Source organism: Chiloscyllium plagiosum, unplaced genomic scaffold (assembly GCF_037043375.1).
Source record: "Chiloscyllium plagiosum isolate Xiang-an unplaced genomic scaffold, Cpla_swu_hap1 HiC_scaffold_16, whole genome shotgun sequence".
In the NCBI taxonomy this organism is placed as follows: domain Eukaryota; kingdom Metazoa; phylum Chordata; class Chondrichthyes; order Orectolobiformes; family Hemiscylliidae; genus Chiloscyllium; species Chiloscyllium plagiosum.
Window position 1 is genome coordinate 13625994 of NW_028270154.1, and position 22632 is coordinate 13648625.

The 22632-nt window shown below is 42.3% G+C and overlaps 1 protein-coding gene and 1 pseudogene across 6 annotated transcripts in view; one reads left to right on the forward strand and one right to left on the reverse strand.

Moving 5' to 3' along the window:
• Window positions 1-22266, reverse strand: part of rnf130 (ring finger protein 130) — a 170044-nt gene extending 147778 nt beyond the window's left edge. For 2 of the 6 annotated variants that reach the window (XM_087995135.1, XM_087995133.1), the window contains exon 1: window positions 21509-22266. In XM_087995135.1, coding sequence (XP_087851261.1) covers window positions 21509-21998 — 490 coding nt within the window. In that variant the 5' untranslated portion in view covers window positions 21999-22266. The remainder of the gene's footprint in view (window positions 1-21508) is intronic. The other 4 variants (XM_087995137.1, XM_087995136.1, XM_087995134.1 and 1 more) reach the window with 2 other exon arrangements.
• LOC122557010 (5S ribosomal RNA) lies at window positions 15632-15749 on the forward strand (annotated as a pseudogene).
• Window positions 22267-22632: the final 366 nt, after the last annotated feature.

A 22632-nucleotide genomic window follows, 5' to 3' on the forward strand; every position in this document is an offset into this window, starting at 1 on the left:
GTCCTGATGAAGGGCTTTTGCCCGAAATGTTGATTTTGCTGCTCCTCGGATGCTGCTTGAACTGCTGTGCTCTTCCAGCACCACTAATCCAAAATCTGGTTTCTAGCATCTGTAGTCATTGTTTTCACCTACCTCAATTTCTTTAGTCATCCAGTATTCCCTATACCTATCAGCCCTTCCTTTCACCCTAACAGGAATATACTTTCTCTGGATTCTCATTTCTGAAGGCTTCCCATTTTCCAGACGTACCTTTACCTGCAAACATCTGCCCCCAATCAGCTTTCGAAAGCTCTTGCCTAATACCATCAAAATTAGCCTTTCTGCAATTTAGAGCTTCAACTTTTAGATCTATGTATAAGTTTATTAAAGGATTGGACACTCTGGAGGCAGGAAGCATGTTTCTGCTGATGGGCGAGTCCAGAACCAGAGGACACAGTTTAAAAATAAGGGGTATGCCACTTAGAACAGAGTTGAGGAGAAGCTTCTTCACCCAGAGAATGGTGGTGATATGGAATGCTCTGCCCCAGAAAGCAGCGAAGGCCAAGTCTCTGGATATTTTCAAGAAAGAGATGGTTAGAACCCTTTAAAGATAGTGGAATCAAGGGTTATGGGGATAAGGCAGGAACAGGATACTGATTGTGGATGATCAGTCGTAATCATAATGAATGGTGTTGCTGGCTCGAAGGGCCGAATGGCCTACTCCTGCACCTATTGTTTATTGACAAGTTAAGCTATCAATTAAATCTCTTCCATTCAGAAATGCTTTCTGGCCAGAGGTATGTTGCACCTGTATTGTCCTGGGAAAGCACTAAGTCAGGAAATAGTCTGCATTACAATTCCCCAAGATTAGGGCAGTAGCATTTGCATCATGTCCAAGGATGATCTCTTCCTGCCACTGTACCCGGGATAACTTGTGACTGAGAGTAACTGGGGGTTGCCTTAAGTGGCATGTGACTGTATCTGTTAGCATTGCAACTGAAAGGGGATGTGCTTTCTTTGCTGAGTGCCTCACTTTGACCAGACTTCGCATGCCTGTGGAGGGGGGGGGGGTCAACCAGCTTGTAATGTACTGTGTTTAACAAGTTTGGTTGCTTGTTCACAGACGTAGGCATGTTGCAATTGCATCAAGTGTGTAAGAACCTCAGGAGTAAAAGAACTTAACATCAGTACATTCCCGACCCCCATCACCATCTGGGCCAAACCTGGCATACACAGACATCACTGCAGGAGTTCCTCAAGGTAGTGTCCCATGAAAAAGTTTTCAGCTGCTTCAGTGACTTTACCACCACGAGGTCTAAAAGGTGGGAATGTTTACTGGTAATTGCTCAATGTTCACCATCATCCAGGACTCTTCAGATACTGAAGCAGTCCCACCCTATATGCAGCCATACCTGGATAACGTTAAGGCTCAAGAGAAGTGACACGTATCATTTACGCCATACACCCACTGGGCAATGGCAATCTCCTCTCGACATTCAATGGCTTTAACATCACAAACCCCATCATCAACATTCTGGAGGTTAACATTGACCAGAAACTGAAATGGGACCAGCAATAGGGGCTCGGAATTCTGAAGGAAGTAATTCACCTCTGATTTCTCAAAGCCTGTCTGCCATCTACAAGGCACAAGACAGGGACATGATGGAATAGTTTCCTTTTGCTTAGAGTCATAGAGATGTACAGCATGGAAACAGACCATTCAGTCCAACCAGTCCATGCCGATCAGCCTTCCCAACCCAAACTCGTCCCACTTGCCAGCACCTGGCCCATATCCCTCCAAACCCTTCCTATTTGTATACCCATCCAAATGCCTCTTAAATGTTGCAATTGTATCAGCCTCCACCACTTCCTCTGGCAGCTCATTCCATACACGTACCACCCTGTGTGTGAAAACATTGCCCCTTAGGTCTCTTATATCTTTCCCCTCTCACTCTAAACCTACGCCCTGTAGTTCTGGACGACTCCACCGCAGGAAAAAGACTTTATCTATTTATCCTATCCATGCCCATGATTTTGTAAACCTCTATAAAGGTCACCCCTCAGCCTCCGACACTCCAGGGAAAACAGCCCCAGCCTGTTCAGACTCTCCCCATAGCTCAAATCCTCCAACCCTGGTAACATCCTTGTAAATCTTTTCTGAACCCTTTCAAGTTTCTGATAGCAAAGAGACCAGAATTGCACACAATATATCAACAGTGGCCTAACCAATGTCTTGTGCAGCCACAACATGACCTCCCAACTCCTGTACTCAGTACTCTGACTAATAAAGGAAAGCATACCAAATGCCTTCTTTGCTATCCGATCTACCTGCTACTCCACTTTCAAGGAGCTATGAACCTGCACTCAAAAGGTGTCTTTGTTCAGCAACACTCCAGAGGCCTTACCATTAAGTGTACAAGTCCTGCTAAGATTTGCTTTCCCAAAATGCAGCACCTCACATTTATCTGAATTAAACTCCATCTGCCACTCCTCAGCCACTGGCCCATCTGATCAAGATCCCATTGTAATCGGAGGTAACCTTCTTCACTGTTCACTACACCTCCAATTTTGGTGTCATCTGCAAACTTACTGACTATACCTCTTATGCTCACATCTGAATAATTCCTATAAATGATGAAAAGTAGTGGACCCAGCACCGATCCTTGTGGCACTCCACTGGTCACAGGCCTCCAGTCTGAAAAACAACCCTCCACCACCACCTTCTGACTTCTACCTTTGAGCCAGTTCTGTATCCAAATGGCTAGTTCTCCCTGTATTCAGTGAACACTAACCTTGCTAATCAGTCTCCCATGGGGAACCATGTCGAACGCCTTACTGAAGTCCATATAGATCACATCTACCGCTCTGCCCTCATCAATCCTCTTTGTTACTTCCTCAAAAAACCTCAAGCTGGTGAGACATAATTTCCCACACACAAAGCCATGTTGACTATCCCTAATCAGTCCTTGCCTTTCCAAATACATGTACATCCTGTCCCTCAGGATTCCCTCCAACAACTTGCATACTGACGTCAGGCTCACAGGTCTATAATTCCCTGGCTTGACCTTACCACCTTTCTTAAGTAATGGCACTACGTTAGCCAATCTCCAGTCTTCCAGCACCTCACCTGCGACTATCAATGATACAAATATCTCAGCAAGAGGCCCAGCAATCACTTCTCTAGCTTCCCACAGAATTCTAGGGTACACTTAATCAGGTCCTGGGGATTTATCCACTTTTATGAGTTTCAAGACATCCAGCACTTCCTCCTCTAATGTGGAGATCATTCAAGAAGTCACCATCTATTTCCGTACATTCTATATCTTCAAATGTCCTTTTCCACAGTAAATACTCATGCAAAATTCTCAGTTAGCATCTCCCCCATCTTCTGCGGCTCCACACAAAGGCCGCCTTGCTGATCTTTGAGGAGTCTTCTCTCCTTAGTTACCTTTTTGTCCTTAATGTATTTATAAAAACCCTTTGGATTTTCCTTAACTCTATTTGCCAAAGCTATCTCATGTCCCCTTTTTGACCTCCTTACTTCCCTCTTAGAATATAAAGGCAGAAGGAGTATACCGAAGGATTCACTCAACTTATCCTGTCTCTCCCTAATATAAGGTTCCTTCTTTTTCTTGACCTAAGCCTCAATTTCTCTAGTCATCCAGCATTCCCTATACCTACCAGCATTTCCTTTCACTCTAACAGGAATATACTTTCTCTGGACTCTCGTTATCTCATTTCTGAAGGCTTCTCATTTTCCAGCCGCCCCTTTACCTGCGAACATCTGCCCCCAATCAGCTTTTGAAAGTTCTTGCCTAATACTGTCAAAATTGGCCTCCTTCAATTTAGAACTTCAACTTTTAGATCTGATCTATCCTCTTCCATTGTTTTCCATCATTATTTTAAATCTAATAGAATTATGGTCACTGGCCCCAAAGTGCTCCCCCACTGAAACCTCAGTCACCTGCCCTGCCTTATTTCCCAAGAGTAGATTAAGTTTTGCACCTTCTCTCGTAGGTACATCCACATACTGAAATCAGAAAATTTTCTTGTACACACTTAAATTCCTCTCCATCTAATCCCCTACTATAACCACCCTATTATTCTTACAGATAGCTGAGATCTCCTTACAAATTTGTTTCTCAATTTCCCTCTGACTATTAGTGGGTCTATAATACAATCCCAATAAGGTGATCATCCCTTTATTTCTCAATTCCACCCAAATAACTTCCCTGGATGTATTTCCGGGAATATCCTCCCTCAGTACTGCTCTAATGCTATCCCTTCTCAAAAAGCACCACTTCCCCTCCTCTCTTGCCTCCTTTTCGGTCCTTCCTGTAGCATTTGTACCCTGGAACATTAAGTCCTGTCCATCTCTGAGCCATGCTTCTGTAATTACTATGATATCCCAGTCCCATGTTCCTAACCATGCCCTGAGTTCATCTACCTTCCTTGTCAGTTTCCTTGCATTGAAATAAACGCAGTTTAATTTATCAGTCCTACTTTGTTCTGTTTTGTCCATTCCTGCCCTGACTGTTTGACTCGCTTCTGTTCTCAACTGTACCAGTCTCAGAATGAGTGCAGTTTCAACAACATTCATGAGACTAAACATCAAAAGCCTGCTTGATTGGCACACCTTCCACCATCTTTAACATTCAATCTCTTTCTGATTCATGCACACTGGCAATATTGTGTATCATCTACAAGATGCAAAGGAGAAACTCACCAAAACTCCTACAAAAGCACCTTCAAAATCTGTGATCTCTATCACCTAGAAGGATAAGGATAGTGGGCACAGAGGAACATTAAGCAAGTTTCCCTTCAATCCACATGCAAGCCTTACTTGGAACTACACTGATGTCTCTTTGCAGGTGATGAATCAAAATTTCAGATGGCCCTTAGTAACAGGACTTTGGATGCACTAACACCACCTGGATAGCAGCAGTTGAAGATCGTAGTTCACTGCCTCGAAGGTGTGATAGAAAGTCCTGGCCTATTGCTTGATATCCATGTCTCGTGAAAAAAAAAGAAAACATAGAAACAGGAGTAGGACATTCAGCTTTTTAAGTCTGTTTTGCAATTCAATGAGATCATGGCTGATCTGTGGCCTAATTTTATCTCCCTGCCTTAGACTCATATCCCTCAATATCTTTGCTCAATAAAAAGATTACCTCAGATTTTAAATTAACAATTGATCTAGCATCAACTGCCATTTGTGGAAAAAAAAGAGTAAAAGTGCTTCTTAACAGCTCTGATGAATGGTCTGGCTGCAATTCTCAGGCTATGCCCCCTAGTTCTAGAATCTCCAACCAGTGGAAAGTGTTTATCTTTATCTACCCTGTCTTTCCCAGTTAATATCTTAAAGACTGGGATCAGATCACATTCTAACCTTCTTAATTCTCGAGGGGAAAATGCCCAATTTGTATTATCCAGTCTCCTATCCAGACTTCAGGATTTATCATTTGTGTAACCTACCCAACACTCCCTCCAAGGGTGATACATCCATGCTAAGGTGTGATGCCCATATCTGCTCAGTACTCTAAATTGGGTCTAACCTCAAGTTCTGAGGAAGGGTCACTCAAAATGAAATGTTAACGGATTTCTCTTCAGAGATGCAGCAAGAACTGCCTTGGTTTTCTCTTCAAGATCAATTATCTTTGAAATATGGCTGATCCATTTAAAGAAACTGCCTTCAAATAAAACAAAAAAGGGACAGAAGGACAGTGCCATATAAGTAAAGGAAGCAGTTTGAAGGACAAAACCGCAGTCTACAATCTTTCGATCAAACTGACATCCTCAATCAATCATTTCTGTGTAGGAGCAAATTACTGCAGATGCTGAAATCTGAACTGAAAACGAGAAAGGTGCTGGAGATCACAGCAGGTCAGGCAGCATTCATAGAGAGCAAGCAAAGCTTTCATTATTCTGGCTGCACGTAATCACAAGGTAGGAGAGTAATGTTTTGCATAAGCAACCAAGTCCAGCCAGTTGGAAAACAAAAGTCAATCAAAACATTTCTGGTTTCCAGTCTTCAACTACGCAGTGCCTCCGGATGGAAATTGCTGACCGGAGCAGCATTCCATTCTGATACGATAGCTGAATGCTTTCCACAGATCACCATTCTTCAAACTTACATGAGAAGAATAGAAGCGGTATTCACACTACTACACCTTGGCATGAATTGCTAACTAAGAGAAAGTAAGGATTGCAGATGCTGGAGATCAGAGCTTAAAAATGTGTTGCTGGAAAAGCGCAGGTCAGGCAGCATCAAAGGAGAAGGAGAAATCGACGTTTAGGGCATAAGCCCTTCTTCAGGAATGAGGAGGGTGTGCCAAGCAGGCTAAGATAAAAGGTAGGGAGGAGAGGCTTGGGGAAGGGGCGTTGGGAATGCGATAGGTGGAAGGAGGTTAAGGTGCGGGTGATAGGCCGGAAAGGGGGTGGGGGCGGAGAGGTCGGGAAGAAGATTGCAGGTCAAGAAAGCGGTGCTGAGTCTGAGGGTTGGGACTGAGAAAAAGGTGGGGGGAGGGGAAATGAGGAAGCTGGAGAAATCTGCATTCATCCCTTGTGGTTGGAGGGTTCCTAGGCGGAAGATAATGAGTCGCTCTTCCTCCAGGCGTCGTGTTTCCATGGTCTGGCGATGGAGGAGGCCAAGGACTTGCATGTCCTTGGCGGAGTGGGAGGGGGATTCTCCTTCTCCTTTGATGCTGCCTGACCTGCTGCACTTTTCCAGCAACACATTTTTAAGCCATGAATTGCTAACTTCAGAAATAGATCAGAAGATTACAAGGGGCGTGGTGTGGGGGTACTGAATAACATTTGTCTTTAGGAAAATGTGAACTGCATCATGAATAAACATGCTGCCTGTATTCCAGCATAATAAAAATCAATAAAATTATCCAAGTGTAAAAGAAAGTCTTATATGTTGTTTGATATCTTCAAATTTCACCTGTTCCCAGTTCCTGATTGTTTTAATATATCTAAGTACTGGTTTCTTTAGATCCTTTATTTTGGTAGGTATTCAAAATTCATTGTTCTCAGTTCAATAATGCCGACCCTATCTGCTGTTGCTCCTCTACTCGATGGTTGTGATATCTAAAAAAAATACAACTTCAAGTTTAATTGTGTTTCCTGTTGACGTTTTAATATTTTCCAGTCTTTAAATTGGCAGGGTACCTCGAATTTTACTGCAATAGTAGGGGCCTAGACTGGAATCAGACAGGAATGTTGACAATGTGACCCAAATACATTCCCATTCTCAATGCTCAGCTGCAATCAGAAAAACAATTCCTTGTAGTACAAGCAAATGCACGCATACCATGAAGAAATTTCGTGTTTTGAGCATACTAAATCTGATCATTTGACATTGCGCAATAAAAAGAACAGATAAGCGTAAAGAGATTTGGATTACTACACAGGTTATGCATTATTCATTTCAAAATTTGACTAATTCCACTCCAATTAGCCCTATCAAAGAATAACTACTCCTGTGCGCTTGTAAAAATATAGTGAATCAAGATTCCTTCATCAAATATTTGTTGTCCAATCAATCAAATTATTTGGCACAATATACTGAAATATACATTATTACATCCCACGTTCTGAAACCATGAATCTTGGGATTACTATGAGTAAAGAAGGGGAGTTAAATTAATGAACCTCAGCAGTGATGACCCTGAAAATATTCTACACAGTATATGTTCTTTGCATACATTGATCTAAGTATCCTCTTTAGAAGTGTGAATGCAACGATGATTAATAAACATTAGACTACTGGAAGTGGCTTCTCTATTTCAGAACTGTCAGCTTCTTTTATGTGCAACAAAGCCAAACAAAAACAAAACAAGGATCCCAAAAAACTGAATTAAAAATCATATGCTGGAAAAAAATCAGCAGGTCTGGCGGTATGTATGGAGAGTGAAACAGAATTAATTTTTCAGGTTGATTCCCTTTCATCACCTGGTAAGTGATGGAATTTTAAGTGAGTGAATGCTGCAGTCAATTTGTGTTAGGCAGAAGACTAGAGTCATGAAACAACAGTGAGAATAGTCAAAAGGCATGACACTGGTAAAGTAGAAAACATGTTTCTAAAGGAATTGTGAATTGCACAATGAACAGGCTATACAGAAGCACAAACTAAAATTGCTGATTTCAAATGTTGATTCCAAAAAATAAAAATGTATTTAATTGAAAATGAAAATTCTGTTACTCGAGTTTACATTGAGCTCTATCTTTGGCCTCCATTTCACCCAGAGAGATCAAGGTGAAGACCGAGAACAACTGATGATCAAAGTTCAGTGTCATGCTTAAGAAATGAACCGAGGTGCTTTGCAAATAGGTCACCCAATGTGACGCTAATCTGCTTAAATGTAAAATCAGTGAGTACAGCAAGTGCCATTCAACATGACAATGTTACACATTGCTTCATTTCAATTTTGTTCCACATCTTGTTTAGCATCACAAGATTTAGCTTTAATTCAGTTTAGTATTTACCAGCCAAGTCACACGATTGGACTATGGCCATTTTGCAGAACCTCTGCTGCTCAATAACTCACCACCTTGCTGCTTGCAATCCAACTTGTGGCCTCCCTTGCAGAACCCCCTGCTGCCTTCCACTGCCACCCCACCTTCTTGAATCCTCTGGAGCAATGCTAGGATTCTGACAAAGTAAGTGAAGACACTGACTATAAGATTGCCACCATGGCACTATTACATCAGGATCTGCACTTTCACATATTTACAGCTGTGTCTTCAAAACCAAAGTTCCCACTTAAGGAAGGTACTAGGTCCAGATCTAATCTGAAGCAGAGCTCTGGGGTTGTGAACCAGAGAGTGCTGATGTTGCAGAAGCAGCTAATGTTAGTATCCAACCCTGTTAATAGGATGCTGGATGCCTAGGAATTGCAAGTAATAATGCAAATATTAGGAATTAATAAGTTAATTATATTAAAAAGCATCAGGGGGGTGTTAATTATATTAAAAAGCATCAAGTGCAACCAAAAGAACATTAAAATGTACAGACCCCATTCCTGACACTGGATTTTTGGAAAAAATTGCAAAATTAAATAAGGTATACAAAATTATGAGATTGACAATTGATCCTGAGAATCTGATTGTCATGGCAAATGTGTCCAAGAGCAGAGGGCGTAAATGCATGGTGATAAGCAAGTGATTTAGAAGAGACTTGGGAAAGAATTTTTTCTTCCAGAGAATGATAGAAATATGGAATGTTCTACCTGAGAGGGTGGTGGAGACAGATAGTCTCACAACATTTAAAAAGCATCTAGATGCGCATTTAAAATGCCAGGGCAGAGTAGGCTATGGATCAAATGGTGTTAGTGTAGTTTGGTGTCTTTTTGGTCAGCACTGACGTAGTGGGTTTTTGGGCCTAGTTTCTGTGCTGTAGGACTAGGACTCTAAAAGAGAGTGTTAAAATGTGCAAGGACTTGTGGTGCAGGGTAGTGGACCTCTTTCTGAGAGGTAGGAATGAGTTCACAATCTCACCTGCCCTAGAGGTGTGTTATAACAAGTATGAACAGGTTGGTTAAAAGCAAACTTTAAATGTATAGGGCTATTCTGGAGCAATATTAGTGTCCCAACGTCTGTGTCAGGTCCAACTTCAAGCTGCACCTGTCCTAGAGAAGAGCCAAAACGTGCCTAAGCAGGATGATTAAAAATAAGCCAGCCCAGAGGGAAAGAAAGTGTATCTGCATTGACAGGCAATGTGAAGAAAAAGTTGTCTAAATTACTCATTATCTGGGACCCAACCACCCAGAATTCTCATACAACTGGCAAAAATTTCAAAGTAAATTTACCATTTTTAAGTTTCTTCAAAAATGCCTTTCTGAACTTGCATGACAAATTCTGACGCACATCCATTTACCTGCCATGCTGCTCAAGATGCAAGTTGCATTAGCTTTGTTGATGACCTTGATGAAATACGATCAACTTTTCTAGAACCGAGTGAGTATATTGTTCTCCTTTTGACATTTAGAATTACAACGTTTTTCCTCCCCAAAAGAGTACGAGAGAGAGAGAGAATACACTGCATTTCATTTCTAAGGGTATTGCTCATGCATCTGGTACACCCATTCCCTACACATATCGTTTAACATTCAGCTTGCTGTATTTTGGTCTCAATACATGCTTCACTAATAATCTAGGATTCTCTAACACGGAGTCGGAACATCTGTAAGATGCCCTCACTACAGTTTCATCCCCAGAGTCCCCTCCAGAACACTCTTTCACAGCAAGATTCAAAAGAGCAAAGTGGAGAGATAGGAGCAGGATGTTTGGTGAGAACAAAGGTTGTGTCTGATAGCAGACTCCTTCAAAAGGGTCTGCAGCAAGCAGGCCAGTCAGAGATCAGGATGTGTAGGGAACAGGAGGTTTGGTAATCAGAATTGGTGGTAAGCAGGCTCAGCAATGAGCTGTGGGTTAACATTGCTTCTACTGAATATTTTACCAATATAGGTATTTAGTAACAAAATACTTCAACTTAGAGTAAAATGATTTTTTTAAAAACAAAGTCCGACAGAACCCAAGTTATAGCTTTTACATTGGTGTTAATAGAAAATCATTGCAAGTCCTTTCAGTGTAAGGTGAGATTGTCAGGAACACAATTGCAAGTTGAAGTGAGGACAGTGAGTACAGTATACTTAGATTAGATTACATTAGATTAGATTACATTACAGTGTGGAAACAGGCCCTTCGGCCCAACAAGTCCACACCGACCCGCCGAAGCGCAACCCACCCAGACCCATTCCCCCACATTTACCCCTTCACCTAACACTACGGGCAATTTACCATGGCCAATTCACCTAACCTGCACATTTTTGGATTGTGGGAGGAAACCCATGCAGACACGGGGAGAATGTGCAAACTCTACACAGAGGAGTCGCCTGAGGTGGGAATTGAACCCCGGTCTCTGGCGCTGTGAGGCTACAGTGCTAACCACTGTGCCACCGTGCCGCCCACTTAACTGAAAGACAAAAAAGTAAACTCTCTCACCAAGGAGGAATGTTTAAGGTAATGGACGATCAAAAGGAAGGATGAAAAGGACAGATTTTGCATCTACTGTACTTGCATGTTAAGGCATGGGAAGGGGAAATTGAAGACAGACCAGATGTCATGGAGAGAGCAACCTCTTTCGAATGCTGGAAAAGAGGGAAAGATGTGTTGGATGGTGACATCACTGGAGGTGACTGATTAAAAGACAATGATCTGCTGAACATGGAGGATGACAGGAAAACCCTTTCAGTTTTGGTAGGTCAGTAAGGAGAATTATTAAAACTGCATGAAATAGAATGGGTACAGTACAATTTTGTGTCAACTACAATGGGGATACTTTCAGTTGAGGAGAAAGGAGAAGAAATTGGAAGTAATGTATGAAAGAAATGTTTCATGAGAACAAATGGAACAGAATGGTTTTGTGCAAGGGAAATGGTCTCTCACAAACGTGACTGAGTTTTTTGAGGAAGTAACCACAACGGTAGAGCAGTAGGCATTTTATATGCAGACTTTAGTAAAGCATTTGGTAAGATTCCACATAGTAGACTAATGAGTAAAGTTAGAACACGTGGGATTCAGGGTGAGCTTGACAACTGGATACAAAATTGACTTGACAGTAGGATAGAAACGGTAGTGGCAGAGGGTTGTTTATTGGACTGGGGGCCTGTGACCTGCAGTGTTCCGCAGGATCGGTATTGCATCCACTTTTGTTTGACATTTATATAAATGATTTGGATGAGAATATAGAAGACACCTTTAATAAGTTTGCAGATGACACCAAAATTGGTGGTATAGTGAACAGTGAAGAAGGTTATTTACGATTACAAAGAGATCTTGACCAGTTGAGTCAATGGGCTGATGAGTGGCAGATGGAATTTAATTTGGATAAATGCATGGTGTTTCAGTTTGGCAAAAACAAACAAGGCAGGACTTACAGAATTAATGTAGGGCCCTGGGTAGTGTGGTAGAACAGAGAGACCAAGGGGTTCAGACACTTAATTCTTTGAATTCTGCGTCACAGGTAGACAGGGTCACAAGGGTGCTGTTTCGCACTGCCTTCACTGCTCAGACCTCTGAACATGGGAGCTGAGATGCCTTATTGAGATTGCACAGAAAATTGGTGACGCCTCTTCCGGAGTACTGTGTGTAGTTCTGTTATAGGAAGTATATTATTAAACTGGAGAGGGTTCAGAAAATATTTACAACAATGTTGCCTGGAATGGAGAATTTGATTTATACAAACAGACTGGATAAGCTGGGATGTCTTTCACTGGAGCATAGGAGATTGAGGTGTGCCCTTAAAGAGGTTTACAAAATTTTAACGGGCATAGAAAAGATCTTTTCCCCAAGATAGGGGTTTTCAAAAACTAGGGGGCATATTCCAAGGTGAGAGGAGAAAAATGTAAAATGGAAAAGGGGCAATTTGTTTTTTTTTGCACACAATAGTTTGTGCACAGAAAGAACTTCCAGAGGAAATAGTGCATGCAGATACAATTAAAACATTTGAAAGATATTTGAATAAGTACATGAATTGGAAAGGTTTGAGGAATATGGGCCAAGCGATAGCAGGTGGGATTAGTTTAGTTTGGGAACATGGTGGCCTGGACTAGTTGGACCGACGGGTCTGTTCCATGCTGCATGACTCTTAAAGGGTAAACATAGAATGAAACATATGATGAAGTGTAGTTAAAGTAGCTGTGGGTGTCAATGGATCTAGAGTGAATACTGGTTTTGAACCGAAACAGAGGAAAAGAAGCAAAGTTGGAAAATAGTCTATGTGAAAGAGAGAAGGATAAAAAATGTGATATGTTCTAGTTCAGAAAACTGGACCAGTACATCGATGTAACAACAAAATGAAAAAAAAACGCAAGAAGGTTCCTGATTAGGAATGCAAAGAATATTCCACATATCCTCAGACCAACCTAATGTGGAGTGGAGGTCAAGCAAAATTAAGTGTTCATTGCAGGAAGGTGATGCTAGGGCAAGGAAACTGGAAACTGTTAATGAGAAATTTTGGGGGCAGCCCGGTGGCTCAGTGGTTAGCACTGCTGCCTCACAGTGCCAGAGACCCGGGTTCAATTCCCGCCTCAGGCAAATGTCTGTGTGGAGTTTGCACATTCTCCCAGTGTCTGCGTGGGTTTCCTCCGGGTGCTCCGGTTTCCTCCCACAGTCCAAAAAAAAGCGTGCAGGTTAGGTGAATTGGCCATGCTAAATATTCTCGTAGTGTTAGGTGAAGGGTAAATATAGGGGAATGGTTCTGGGTGGGTTGCTCTTCGGAGGGTCGGTGTGGATTTGTTGGGCCGAAGGGCCTGTTTCCACACTAAGTAATCTAAAAAAATCTAATCTAATCTAAAAGAGGACATTGGAAGAGTCTCAGATGAAGGTGGGAAATGAGTGGACATAAGCAAGATAAAAGTAGGAAATGGGATTAGTTCAGTGGAATAGGAACAGACTGAAACAAATTGGAGTGCCAGGATGGAAAGGAAATAAAAATGGGTTATTCTAAACTGGAGAACAGGGAGATTGGGCGTTGTGATTAGAGAAAACCTTTAGAGGAGTTAGGGTCATGACGGTCTTGGAAATGCTTTATTTAGACACGTAGAAATAAAATGTATATAAAAAGTATTGCACATTTCTCCTGCATACATCTTTAAGCTACATGCAAGGAGACATAATGGGCCAGAGGATATTAAAATTTCACCCATACAGTATTCACAAAATGTGCATTTTACAACAACAGCAATATAGCAGGTCTAGCAAGGCAATAGCTTTTTGTTTTTTTTTTTGGGGGGGGGGCGTGGGGACAAGAGCACAAAAAATATTGTTCATTCACAATTATTTAATTCTCCAATAGGAGAAAAAAAAAATCATGAAAAGACATAATATAGAGTTGTCAATAAATTCTGAAAAAAAAGGAATCAGCAACTTGCTTATAGAGGCACAGAGATGTACAGCATGGAAACAGACCCTTCAGTCCAACTCGTCCAAGCTGACCAGATATCCCAAACCAATCTAGTCCCACCTGCTAGTACCCGGCCCATATTTCTCCAAACTCTTTCTTTTCATACATCCATCCAGATGCCGTTTCAATATTGCAATTGTACTAGCCTCCACCATTTCCTCTGGCAGCCCATTCCATATACGCACTACCCATTGAGTGAAAAAAAGTTGCTCCTTAGGTCTCTTGTATATCTTTCCCTTCTCACCCTAAACCTATTCCCTCTAGTTCTGGACTACCCCATCCCAGGGAAAAGACCTTGTCTATTTATCCTTTCCATGCCCCTCATGCTTTTATAAACCTCTATGAGGTTACCCCTCAGCCTCCGATGCTCCAGGGAAAACAGCCCTAGTTAATCTCTCCATGTCTCAAATCCTCCAACCCTGGCAACATCCTTACAAATCTTTTCTGAACCCTTTCAAGTTTCACAACAGCTTTTCAATAGGAAGGAGACCAGAATTGCACGCAATATTCCAAAAATGGCCTAACCACCGTCATGCATAGCCACAACATGACCTCCCAACTCCTGTACTCAATACTCTGACCAATGAAGGAAAGCATACCAAACGCCTTCTTCATATCTAACTGCGACTCTACTTTCAAGGAGCTATAACCTGCACTCCAAGTTCTCTTTGTTCAGCAACACTCCCGAGCACCTTACCATTAAGTGTATAAGTCCTGCTAAGATTGGCTTTCCCAAAATGCAACACTTCGCATTTATATAAATTAATCTACTTCAAATGTTATTAGTCATAGTTCAGTTACCAATATTTGAAGCACTTTTTAAAAAACGGATTCTGGCAATAAAGAAACAAAATGATAGTATCAGTCAACTGAAACAAACAAGATCTAGAATGAGGATGGGGTAAAAGGAACGGCACTGAACGCAACATAAGAGGGACAAAATATTTCACATATTACAGGTGAGGAAAGTCAGCTATTTGTCTATTTTAGAAGAAAAAATGACAACCATGCATTCTAAATCACAATTATCAATAAAAATTAAGGTCACAATACAGTTGTTACAGCCAACTCTTTTTCAGAAAACTACCTTGGAAGTCAAATAACAAAGTGCAATTTAGTTTCTGCTAAGTCACACAGGAATTCTAATTTAACTCTAGTTACAAACATTTATTTGCAATGTTGGAAAGTTCACAAGAAACATAGTTGCAAGAATTCGCCATTCCTAATGACGAGCTTATGCTCAAAACGTTGACTCTCCTGCTCCTCAGTTGCTGCCTGACTGGCTGTGCTTTTCCAGCATCACACTCACGATTCTAATCTAAGGCTGTCCATTCTATGTAAATTCTCTAGCCACATACTCAATTTTTGTATTCTTATGCTCACTAGCACATGGCACTAGTAATAACCAGAGATTTAAAAAGGGCCCCAAAGGCAGTTCTCTCTTTCCCAGTTCCCTAAAATGTGCTTTCAAGAGGCAAAATAAAAAAAAAGTACCTCTAACCTATGGCAATGATACCAATGCAGATCACAACCGCTGGTAACACTTCCTGTAGATGTGCAAGTCTAAGCCACATGGTGTCCAGGACTTTCCATATGCTTTATAGCCAAACATCCTGCCATATACAAACTATTTATTACAAGTAGAATAACCCACCAATCAGGTTTTTCCCCTGTAATGAAGTTGCCTACGGTCATACTAGTCTGAAAACGCCCGATCTCGTCTGATCTCGGAAGGTAAGCAGACTCAAGCCTGGTTAGTACTTGGATGGGAGACCCCCGGGAATACTAGATGAAGTAGGTTTTTAAAAAAGAAGGGGTGGCACAGTCACTCAGTGGTTAGCACGGCTGCCTCACAACACCAGGGTTCCAGGTTCAATTCCAGCCTTGGGTGACTATCTTGTGGGGTCTGCACATTCACCCAGTGTCTGCGTAGGTTTCCTCTAGGTGCTTCAGTTTCCTTCCACAGTCCAAAGATGTGCAGGGCAGGTGAATTGGCCATGCTAGATTGCCCAGTGTTAGGTGCGTTAGTCAGAGGGGAAATGGGTCTGGGTGGGTTGCTCGTCGGAAGGTCTTTGTGGACTGGTTGGGTCAAAGTGCCTGTTTCCACACTGTAGGGAATCTAATCTAATAATCAAGTTGAAAAGAGGCAGGAAAGGTAACACCTGATTTACATCCAGTTTCCATTCAGTCCAAGCGATTATCAGATTGGCATATTGATACCAAAGTCTCAGAGATACAAACTCTGGTATAACTACAGAAATCAGTGCTTCCAAATAAACCTGTTGGACTGTAACCTGGAGTTGTGTGATTTTTAACCTTGTCCACCCTGGTCCAACACAAGCCCCTCCAAATTATAGAAATCAGATTAAACTAGATAACTAACTTCAGATGCTCTTCAATTGAAGTCTATGTATCCTATCTAAATTTGAAGGAAATACAAACTTTGCTTTCAAAGCAATTTTTATAGTTAAATGCAAACTTGGCTAGATCTTTAGAAAGAGATTGAACCACAAGATTCCCTCACTCAAAGTTGCAGCTTCTCAATCCAAACCACACACTTCACATTTACAATAAACACAGAAAAACAGATCTCACGTAGCGAGTTTTGGAGAAGATTTGTAGCTCAGGTTGAGGTTTTGGGCGTTGGTTTGCTCACTGAGCTTGCAGGTTATTTCCAGACGTTTCATTACCCTACTAGGTAACATCTTCAGTGGGCCTCAGGCAAAGCAATGCTGAAAATTCCTGCTTTCTATTTATATGTCTGGGTTTCTTTGGGTTGGTCACATCATTTCCTGAGGTGATGTCACTTCCTGTTCTTTTCTCAGGGGGTGGTAGATGAGGTCTAACTCGATGTGTTTGTTGATAGAGTTCTGGTTAGAATGCCATGCTTCTAGGAATTCTAGACTACTCAGACCCCTTGGCATTATGGTCACCCATAAACCCACCAATACACTAAAACAGCAGCTAATGAACTTGAAAGACCCTATACAGACGAGCAAAACTAATGTCATTTACAAAGTACCATGCAAGAACTGTAACAAACACTACATTGGACAGACAGGCAGAAAACTAGCCACCAAAATACATGAACATCAACTAGCCACAAAACAACATGACCCTCTCTGACTAGTATTCTCACATACGGATGAGGAAGGACACCACTTCGACTGGGACAACACATCCATCCTAGGACAAGCCAAATAAAGACATGCACAAGAATTCCTAGAAGCATGGCATTCCAACCAGAATTCTATCAACAAACACATCAAGCTAGACCACATCTACCACCACCTGAGAAAAGGAACAGGAAATGACTTCACCACAAGAAATAACATCACCAACCCAAAGAAACCCAAACATATAAATAGAAATCAGTAATTTTCAGCATTGCTTCGCCTGAGGCCCACTGAAGACGTTACCTAGTAGGGTAACTAAATGTCTGGAAATGAACCTTCAAGCTCAGCGAGCAAACCCACATCCAAGATCTCACATCTGCATTGAATTTATAAAATGACAAAGAAAAATAGGTCTGTGTTGTTCAGCCTTTCATGATTCTGGTGAAACTAATACCATACTGCTTTGAGATTCACTTTAATTAAGAATGACTATGCTGGAATAAAATCTAATAATATTTCTTAACCTTGTGATACCTTATCTTTCAGTACATATTCTAAATCAAACTCAAATGCTCCAATGAGAGTCAACATGAACAGATATATTAAACTTGGACATCTCTGCAAACATCCCAGTTTATGGAAAGTGTAACACTGACAACAATGAATGCCAGTAAATGAATGGTAGAGTTTTAAAAAAATGTAAAGACTAACCTGAAATTTGGGGACCTTCCCAAATTAAAAATCAAGCATAAGCATGATTAAGGAATGCAGTGTCACATGTTTATTCACAGTCGTCTTAATTTAGACAAAAACTATTTTCAAAAATCATATTACACCCCCCACACTAACAACATGCTGTTTTAAGCTATTTAAAAATCGCTATTTCAAAAATCATTAAATACCATCCATAATCACAAGTAAAACCAAACTAACAAGATTTTCGAACAAAAATGTTTTCTATGAAAGGACAATGTTTCTGAAAGTCATTCAAAAGGCACCATATCCCTCAGTGTAATTCATACATTAATATTTATAAATAACTGCATGAAATACAATCACAACATGGGAGGTTAATTTTCAATCATATGAGTGGCAGCTTAACAATAGATCAGCAAGGACAGAAGTTTTAACCGAATAGAAATTTCTGCTTTCTACCACCTTCATCAGCAAGTTCTGAAGACTATTAAATAAACAAACATATCACATAAATAACAATTACATTAAAAATTTAGATTTTAAAATACAAATTCACACCTTTACATAAACTTTATGTTTATTCAATATTACGTTCATGGTATTGCGATTCAGCACATTCTCAAGACAAGATATGGTTTCTAAACCATAGCAGGGTGGAAATAAGTTTCCAACCCCCATTGCAGAACATTAGATAGTCATCAGAACGCATCTTTATTCACAAAGTCAATGTCTTGTTTCTCCAGAGTTGTTCATGGCATAGCATTTGCCCACCCATTATCTAATTCGAGCCATAATTTACTTGGAGCAATTTCATTATTCCTTTTCTTTATGGGAAAAGGCATTTTTGGAATGTAGGAATTACTGGAAGGAGGACCAAAGTCCATCCAGTTTGTTTTTCCCCAACTTTCCTGACAGTACAATAAAAATCCAGTTGATGACTGACCATAACAATAAATTTTGATCATCAAATGCAAGCAAGAGGTGAAACAAAAAAGCTCCAGTTGGCAGATTTCAACAAACAGCAGTGTACCAACTGACCTGTAGTCTTACATTTTTTAAAAATCATTTATGGGATGAGGGCATCACCAGCTTGGGCACTTATTGCCTACCCCTAATTGCCCAAGGAGCATTAACAGTGAACCACATTGCTGAAGATCTGGAGTCACATGTACACAGATCAGCTAAGGATGGCAGTTACTCTCCCTAAAAAGGTAATTTGTGAACCAGATGTATTTCTCCTGACAATGAATTCATGGTCAGACTTTTAGTTCCAGATTTTTTTTAAAAATAGAATCCAAATTCCACCATCTGCCATGGTGGGAGTTGAACCCAGGTACCAGAACATTGCCTGGGTCTCTGGATTTACAACAATGCTGTGCTCTTCCAGCACCACTGATCCAGAATCTGGTTTCCAGCATCTGCAGTCATTGTTTTTACCTCTGGATTTACAGTTCAGCCACAATACCACAAGGCCATTGCCTCCCCCAAACGATGTCAACTGATCAGGGATAATGTAGGCCCAGAACACTAGGAAGAACTACAGTACACTGCCCTTCAAAATATTGCATTTTTAAACTTGGAATGCAAATGAGGTCTCAGTCTAATAGCTCATCAGCCTCCAACAATGCAGATCTCCCTTAATACTGCATTGGCTGTTAGCCTAGATTTTTGTGCTTAACTCAGGACTTGAACTTTCAATCCCCTATTCCGTGCTACTAACTGTACCACGGAAGCCAATGTCTTAATTTGATGTAAACTTCACGTAAGAAGTGCTTATCCTGTGTTATTGTCAAACTTTTAGAAAAAAAATTACACTCTCTCCAATACAACACTGAATAGCTTCATAACATTTCATTCGGTTCTCTGATGCCCTAGTGCAAGTACAAGTAAAACAGGTGCAAAGGTTGTGGGAAATTCAATCCAGAGCAATGAAACAACAGTACCACAAGAAACAAACCTTAATCTTGAACATCAGTGACAACTGAATGAGAAGCGCAAATGCTGCAAAAAAAATTATGCTTCTTGCAACAAATTACACTAACTGTAGTTACAACACATTCCCAGCACTACAAATGGGGTTTCCGCTTTACAATGCAAAAACGTCCTTTTTTAAAAAAAATCTGGACTACAAATTTAAACTTTGCAAGTGAGCTAAGCTCTACTCATACCCATCTTCGCAATTGCACCTGCTTTATTGAGCTTGGACCCTTCACTTAAACAACATCTTAAGCTGAAACAAAGAGAGCAAATAAAAAAGCCAATGTCAGACAAATAATCTGAACCAAGAGGATCTTAGGGGTGCAGGGGAAAACTAACTTAACAGCTTTAAATTGAAGAGATTTGGTTGGCTTACAGAATTATTCTCAAAAGCTATTAATTTTAGAAAAAGACTTAGAAAGGCAACTATTGTGTTTTAATATTAGATATTTCACTGCCACCTGGACGGTGGGATGCAGAGCTTTGTATGGCATTCAAGAACAAATGCAAAGGTCCCTTTTGTACCCCAATGAGATGAGGATGCCTCACAAACATTATCTCAAAAATCAGAGAGAAAACCCACATGAGTACGAAAACTAAACAATTTTGCAGCTGCCAGGCATGACTGATGTAATGCAAAGCAAAAATAAGGAATAATGCAACAGCGAGTTAAAAAAAAAATCACACAACACCAGGTTATAGTCCAACAGGTTTATTTGGAAGCACTAGCTTTTGGAGTGCTGCTCCTTCGTCAGGTGGTTGTCCATCTGATGAAGGATTAGTGCAACGAAAACTAGTGCTTCCAAATAAACCTGCTGGACTATAACCAGGTGTTGTGTGATTCTTAACTTTGTACACCCAGTCCAACACCAGCGTCTCTAAATCATGAAGACCTTTTTTTTTGAGAAGTTGATGGGCACCACTTACATACACATATTTCACATTTAAGATTTTCAACATCTGAAGTATTTACTTCGTATTATGAATTCCACTGTCACAATCTGACATTGAAACTCTGCGCCACACATGAAATGGGAACAATACTTTCACTTTTTAAACTCCCCTACCCCCTCCATGTTTAGCTCCTCACTACATTATTCACACATTGCAGGGTTATCCATTCCTCTCTATTTATTTATACTCCCTCTCTATTCCTGTAATATTCTCCAATCCAAGCCATCTTCTATATCTCGGTAATATTCTTCAGTCTCTACAATGCTCCCTATTGACGTAATATTCTCCAGACGACACAAGTGGCATTAAGTGTGCCACAACCTTGATTCCCCTTAATGTCCCCATATCCTGCTCAATGTAGTCTCTGTGGTGATCTGCAGCTCTACATCCACACAGTTGCCTGGAGTCTAATCGAGTCACCTCCATATCTGTAACCTCCTCCAAAGCTAAATCCATTCCACCCACTAAAATTCACCAGCACGTCCAACTATCCTTAACATCCTCCAGGCCATGAATGCCTCCTTCTTTACTTAACCTCTATCCTTCCCTTTAACCCCCACTATCGCTGAGACACTCCCTGTATGTCCACCTGCTGGGTAAATTGCCCCCTCCCCACCTCTCTCTCTCAATGTGCTGGTTTAATTCCGATCCATCTCTCAGTTGGAGATCCCCCACCTCCTCTCCAGTGCATCTCTGACACTTCCCAGCTGAACTAGCCCCTGCCCCTCTGCTGCTGGACCAGCTCTAGGCTTGACCTGAGCGCTGGCTATGGCTATGGCTAAGGCGGCCCCCGCCCCTCGCCCCCCCGCCGAGTTACCTTCGTGGGACATGGTGATGGGCTTCTCGCCCGACACGTTGTGGTAAATGACCACGGCCGCCGCCTTCTGGGCGGCCGCCAGCAGGATCTTCTGCTTGAAGGTGCAGTTGCCCCGGCTGAGCAGCGCGATCCAGCGCCGGGTGTCGGGCGGCACCGCGAACCGGGTGCGCGGCTCGCAGCCCTGCAGGTTGCGGGCTCTGCCGGGCGCCCGCGCGGGCACCAGCACCGTGCCGCCCTCCAGCCCTTCCTTCGGCGAGTCGCGCCCGTAGCGGCTGTCCTCGCCGCGGTCGGGCAGCAGCACCCGCTGCCCGCTGGCCCGGTCCACGTAGGACACCTTCACCGCGGCGATCACCAGCTCGTCCTTGACGCTGTCGTGGTCCGGGGGCTCGCTCTGGCTCCGGGCCCGCCCGGGGAACACCAGCAGCAGCAGCAACAAGTAGGCGGCGGGAAGCACGGGGGGCGGCGGCCGCGCGCGAGTCGCCCGCTCCATCCTCGAGCACGTTTCCAACCGCCGCTTTTCACCTCCCTCCGCCGCCCGCGGTAACACAACAAAACGATCGCGTCCCCGATTAAAACCGGCACCACTTCATCTCAGCATTGTTTTTTTTTCTCTCTCTCTCTTCCCTCCATCGCCCACACAGAAACGTTGTCGGTTTAAAATAAAAAAAAATCCCGGTCGGCTCGACTTCCCGCGTGCCCCGTCCAACACTGTCGCCCCTGGGGCTTTTGACAGCCCGGGCACCGAGAGCCCAGGCGCATGCGCGACACCCAGGCGGGACTCCCCTGCACTACCAAAACCCCCGCAACCAGCCGAGCATGCGCAGCCCTGCCCCGTCCCACCTGCCGTCCAAGCGTCCTCGCCCCCGCCCCTTTCCTCCCCTATCCGCCCCGCCCCTTTCCAAGAGAAAGTGAGGACTGCAGATGCTGGAGGTCAGGGTAGAGAGTGTGGTGCTGGAAAAGCACAGCAGGTCAGGCAGCATCCGAGGAGCAGGAGAATCGACGTTTCGGGCAAGAGTCCTTCATCAGGAATGAGGCTTCTGAGCCAAGGGGGTCGAGAGATAAATGGGAGGGGGCTGGGGCTGGGGAAAGGTTAGCTGATAGTGATAGGTGGATGGAGGTGGGGT